The sequence below is a fragment of the Dendrobium catenatum genome, unplaced genomic scaffold (assembly GCF_001605985.2).
Source record: "Dendrobium catenatum unplaced genomic scaffold, ASM160598v2 fragScaff_scaffold_716, whole genome shotgun sequence".
In the NCBI taxonomy this organism is placed as follows: Eukaryota; Viridiplantae; Streptophyta; class Magnoliopsida; order Asparagales; family Orchidaceae; genus Dendrobium; species Dendrobium catenatum.
In genome coordinates, this window is record NW_021319178.1 from 2,444,052 (window position 1) to 2,450,051 (window position 6,000).

Consider the following 6,000-nt stretch of genomic DNA (forward strand, 5'->3'; position numbering starts at 1 on the left):
TCAAAATCAAATCACCTCCAACAATGAAAGGTTGGAGGGGAAGTTCACCGCAATGGAGAAAATGTTGAAGAAACTACTTGAGATGAAAACCAATCCGGCGACATCGAAAGTAAGAGAGATCGCCGACGGCCATGGCATGGGAGGAAATCCGAACCCCTTGCGGGGGAGGAGAAATGTGGAGGTGGAGATCCTAGAGGAAGAGAACGACAGGCCTCCTCTAGAGCCTCTTTCGAGGGAAGAGATGAGTATGGGATATGACAGAAGGGAGGGTGATTTTGGTGGGAGGAGAGAGGGATCTCATCGCCGAGGTGCTGAATTCGAAAGAATTCAGCGTCGAGGGGGAGATTTTGAAGGAAGAAGGGAGGAACGTCATCGTCGAGGTGCTGAATTTGAAGGTATTCAGCGTCGAGGTGATGATGTTGAAGGGAGGAGAGGTGAGTATGTTCATGAAGGGGTTGAAGGCAGAGATCCGAGCGGCAGTTAAAGTTCTGATGCCTAGTGACTTGGAGGAGACAATGAAGTTGGCACAGCTGGTAGAAAATCAGAATAACCTGGAGAAGGGAGCTAGGAGCAGCAGCTCAGGAGGCTCTTACAAGACTACGACCACTCTTTTAGCAAAAAAGGGGCCTGCATCAGTCAACAATAATGAGATCACCAGGGAGAAGCCAATAGGAGGAGGGAGTGGGGATAACTTCAAGAAGCTCACTGAGACAGAATTACAGGAGAAGAGGGCAAAAGGACTTTGTTTCAGATGTGATGAGAGGTATTCGCCGGGGCACAGGTGTAAGGACCGGACTCTTCAAGTTCTTACTGTTTGTGATGAAGAAGGAATGGAGGGTGTCGTCTTTCCACCTTGCGGACAATGTGAATCTTTGCGAGGGGTGTATTGTTAGACCGGTCCACTGGACCGGTCCAGCCGGTCCAGGCGGGACCGGTTCACGGGCGAAAATCACGAACAGGCGGAGAATCCAGCTCTGGCGGAGAACGAGCGGCCCGACCAACCCACGTAGAGCCGTTTTGGAAGTTTTTTTTTTAGGAAGTTTATGAGGAAAATTGATTGCAGGGACTGTTTAGGGAAATCCTTTTGAATTGTATGTATTAAATAGTTGATTGTTCTAGGGTTTGATCATCTTGAATTTGGCTAAAACTTGAGATCTCTTAGATTTAGGTTTTCTTTGGGCTCTAGCGACGTCTAGAGATTTGGGAGAGATCGATCCTCCTCTCGAATTGAGGATCAGTTGTATCTTTGCTGTTTTCTTCTTCTTCTAGTGAAATACAAGCTTTTCTGTGACTTTTCTCTCAGTTTTCCCGCGATTTCTCACTGTTTTCTTGAGAAAAACTGCTGTCCACTGCTGTAAACAGCAGTTTTCTGCTTGTTCTACTTCAGTTTTTGCTAGGAACTACTTGAAACCAAGTATTTCCTATCAGATTGGGCCATTGGAGGTTTTTAGGGATTTACCTGCCGCTGGAATCTTCCTGCTCTAATAACATAAAGGAGCTGAAAAGAGAGAATCTGAAAAAGTTGCAGTGTTTAATGCAACATCTATTATTTCTTGTGCATTATTACATGGAGATACTTGTGTATTTATAGAGTTTTGTGAGTACACGTGTATAGCTGTTATATAGTTTGTCAGTTACAGATGGATGGCGGGATGCCTGAGGCCATGTGATCTGTTAGGCCTCGTCTGTGAGTGGAAATCATCTGTCCTTTATAATCCATGCATAGAGTCAGTTCACTTAAAACACAAGAAATGGATTTAAATATCAGCCTCATCAAACAAGTAACTCAAAAATAAGTTGAATCAAGAGTTTTCCCTTACCCAAATTATTGACAAAATATATTTCCACCAGCTTTGTAACCGAGCTGCAATGAAATTTCAACACAGGAATCTCTTAAAAACTGTATCATGCATCTTTAGTGATTTGCTAAGTGCATTATTAATGAACGTTTGATAATAGTGAGCTGTTCCTCGTCCAAATTTATCAAATCTAATCCTTTAATGTCAATTTCTTTAAGTCGGCAAAACAATGAGCTTCCACGAAGAAAGGCCAAGAAAAACCTCAAGTATGGATTCAGTGAGTTGAAACTCCTGAAAGTAATTATTTCCTATTCCCCTAAAAAAGGGCCTATATTTAACAAAAACTTCCCGGGGATTGTGAATGTGTAATATATAAAAACTTGGTGAGCTAAGTTCATGGGGGAAAAAGCAATATTGGTGTTGTATATACCTTAAAAATGATGAGAAGAAAAATAAATCACCAAAAATCTCCACATGAGCATAAGCCATCATTGAACTTATGAAAACGTACAGCATCTCTTACAAGAATCTCTCGTCCGGTTATCTTAGATATATACTTGGTGGCACTGTGACAATCAATACAAACTCTTAGATTCTTGAACACTCTTATAGGAAACTTGTTCGGCAAGAATATTAAGCCAAAAGCAATGGCAAGCTTCTCACTATGGTGGCCAAGCATAAATCTCTTCTCAGACTCAGACACATCATGCAGTACAGAGCTCGTATTTGGTCTGTAACCTTCTTTTTCCATCTTTAAACCAAGCATTTCCAGTTCAGCATAGATTTTTTCTGAATCTGGATGTGATTGGTCATCGGCAGAGAAGATATGAACCTTGTTATTGTACTTGATCCAGCTGCATCCAGGCTCCTTCCTCACCCCCTTATCTCTCATTGCCTTTCTTATTTGAGCCACTTCCTCCCAATTTTTATTTGTTGCGTGCATATTCAAAAGAAGTAAATAACTTGCAGGATTTTGAGGGTCCAATTCAATCAAAGACTCAGCTGCCCATTTTGCCATTTCAATGTTGCCATGAACCCTGCATGAGCTTAAAAGTGTAGCCCAACCAATTGCATCTAGACGACAAGGCATCTTCTTTATGAAATCCTCAGCCTCTTTTAATCTTCCTGCTCTACTAAGAAGATCAATCATGCAAGTATAATGATCAGCGACAGGAACGATTTGATGGTCATTGATCATGGAGTTAAAATAATAGTATCCTTCCTCCACCATTGCGGCTCGACTACAAGCTGATAATACACCAATGAAGGTGACCCCATCGGGCTTGACATTATTAGCCATCATCCTCTCAAATAGCTCAATTGTCTCCTTTGCCTTCCCAATTTGAGCATATCCTGAGACCAATGCAGTCCATGAGACCTCATCCCTAGTAATCATTTCATCGAATAATCGATGAGAGTCGTTGATATTACCACACTTACCGTATAGTGTAACTAAAGCATTTGAGACAGTGATGAATGAATTTAGCCCTAAGAGAATAGCCCTACAATGAAGCTGTGCTCCCTCCTCTAAGCTTGCTATATTAGCGCAAGAGCTTATTGCACTCCCAATGGTGAAATCATCAGGCTCAATACCATGCCTTTGCAATTGAAGAAAGCTTCTAATAGCTTCCTCATAGCATTCATTCTGACCATATCCCACAAGCATGGCAGTCCAAGTAACAAGATTTTTTACCTTCATTCGCTTGAAAATTGACTCAGCCAATCTTATATTCTTGCATTTGGAATACATATCAACAAGTGCACTGCCAACAAATACATTGTCATCAAAGTGAGTCCTAATAATGAAGGCATGAATCTGTTTTCCTTGGTCTAATACTGCTAGAGCACCACATGCAGTCAAAACACTACCAAATGTATATTGATCCATTTTTATACCAGCATATCTCATCTTGTTAAACAAGTCAATGGCTTCAAGCTCACAACCATTGCGAGTGAGACCAGTAATCATGGTGGTCCAAGAGATTGAGTCTCTCTCTCTCATTCCTGCAAATAACCTCTTTGATTCCTCAATCATGCCGCATCGTAGATAACTCATGATCATTGTATTGTGAAGTACTAGATTCTTCTCCTTAACCTCCTGAAAAGCTAACCATGCCTCATATACTAGTCCAGCCTTGGAATACATACCAACCAAAGGACTACCCACAAAGACATGAGATCCAAGCCCATGTTTTATTCCTTGGCAATGAACCTGTATGCCCAATGTGAAAGAAACCATAGCCGATGAAATGATCAACATCGTGGAGAAAGTGATTCGATTTTGCATGGAACATCCATCCCTCAACATAAGTTTGTATGTGTGAACCGCCTTCTCAGGGAAACCATGAGAGGCATATCCAGAGATCACCGAGTTCCATGAAATGCAATCCCTTTCCGGCATTGAGTTGAAGATGTTGCACATTTCAGATAAGTGGCCAGACTTGGCAGAAGAGGAGAGGACAGCATTCCATGAGAAGAGATTTTGACAAGGTATTTGAAGAAAAACTCTATATGCATAAGAGGGGAGATTTGATTTGGAGTAGGAGGTGATCAAATTGTTGAAAAGGAGAGTATTACTATAGTGAAGGGTTTTGAGGATAAGGCCGTGGAGTTTTTTCACCTCAACTAGATATCGGGTTTCAGAGTAAAGCTTAAGTAGGGAGGAATAATGCTTTGAAATAGAGGTCATGAGAAGGTATAGACAAGAGGTGTGAGTTTAAAATTCCTCTTTTATTCACAAGCACCCTATTATCATTGTTCAAAATTAGCGTTATGACTCTGTGGTGAAGTAACTTTTTGTTTCTAAGGATATTTTCTTCTTTCAAAGTGCTCCAAAAAACAATTTAGGCATTCATGTTGATTTTTCCTCCCATGAAAAATGCAAATTATACCTGTAATAGAAAGCCAATATAGAATGTTAATGGATATCCATTTTGTATAAATAGCTCAAATGCACCTAATGTTTTTGACTATTTTTATATAATTTATCTAAATAGAAATGATGAGTTAATTAACTTAATAAATTATCAATTAATAAATATTCCATTTGTTGATTAGATTTTGTATGCTTTAAATAGTCTATTTTGGGGACTTTAGGTTTTACAACTATTTAAAAATTACATTCTTATAAATTTAGAAAGTTCTAAAAACTATTAATTTAATTAAATAGATGATTATTTAAAATGTGTAAACTAATCTTAAATCTATATTATTGTTGTATTTTTATCAAAACTTTGATATATTCTATTTGTAATTTTGTTGTTGTACTTTAATTATCAAAGAATACATGTCAAATTTCTTAACCGCTTTAAATTCTGAATTGAATTGTCAAACAGTTATACTGCATTTCACGTGATTAATCATAAATGTTATCAAACAATTTTTAGGATTTAACACCCCCCCTCCTCCCAGGATTTCATAAATCATGATTTAGATGATTTACAAACTCCTATTTAAATGAAATCGTGGGTGCTACCAAATGAGTGTTAAATCTTGTTTCATCCCCCATTTTACCTTAAATACTGGATTTTATAAATAAGGGCATTGAACGGATTGTTACTGGTCCCATCAATGTCTTCTCCAGGAACTTGGTCCGGTGAAAGGACGTAGAGCTACGTTCGGCCGGCACTAAATCGCGCCACGTAGCAGGCACAAAACCACATATTTGTCGATTTTGCTCGGCAATAACGAGAAATATCATTATGTGAAGACAAATACCTAGCAACACCGAGTAATACCAAGCAACACCGAGCAATACCTAGTTTTTCCTAGAAAAAACTCGGTATTGGTCATCACAGAGCAGTATTTCTAGTTATTGCCAAGCAATACCTAGCAATACCGAGCAAATACCGGCTAACTCAGTGGTGACCGACGTAGAGCTACATCCGGTTACTGGACCTAATAATGTTCGCCTCTAGTTCGTTGCTGGTTTGGTAACTTGGGGATGTGGATTTAGGGGAGACAGATCAAGGTTTTTATATGTGTATTATATATTTCCCAAATTTTTAATAACTTTTGATCATTTTTAAATTATTAAATTATTATTATTTAAATAAGATATAATAATTAAAAATTAAGTTAATATTAATATTTTCTTATTGTTTCTTAAAACAGTTTTTTAGTATAAAAATTTTAATTTTTATACTAAAAAGTTGTTCTAATAGATAGCCGTCTGAAAGAAAGCCTTCCTCCTTTCAAGCCT

General features: G+C 38.7%; 1 protein-coding gene across 2 annotated transcripts; it reads right to left on the minus strand.

The window, feature by feature from the left end:
* Nucleotides 1-2,170: 2,170 nt before the first annotated feature.
* LOC110092303 (putative pentatricopeptide repeat-containing protein At1g68930) lies at nucleotides 2,171-4,768 on the minus strand. 2 transcript variants are annotated; one of them, XM_020816808.2, is made up of 2 exons: nucleotides 3,240-4,768; nucleotides 2,171-3,152 (listed from the first exon to the last, which is right to left on the minus strand). In XM_020816808.2, the coding sequence occupies exons 1-2, from the start codon at nucleotides 4,486-4,488 to the stop codon at nucleotides 2,257-2,259; spliced, it is 2,145 nt and encodes a 714-aa protein (XP_020672467.1). In that variant the 5' UTR covers nucleotides 4,489-4,768; the 3' UTR covers nucleotides 2,171-2,256. The 2 variants fall into 2 exon arrangements, with proteins under 2 accessions (XP_020672467.1, XP_020672460.1); XM_020816801.2 differs by having other exon boundaries at nucleotides 2,171-4,767.
* Nucleotides 4,769-6,000: the final 1,232 nt, after the last annotated feature.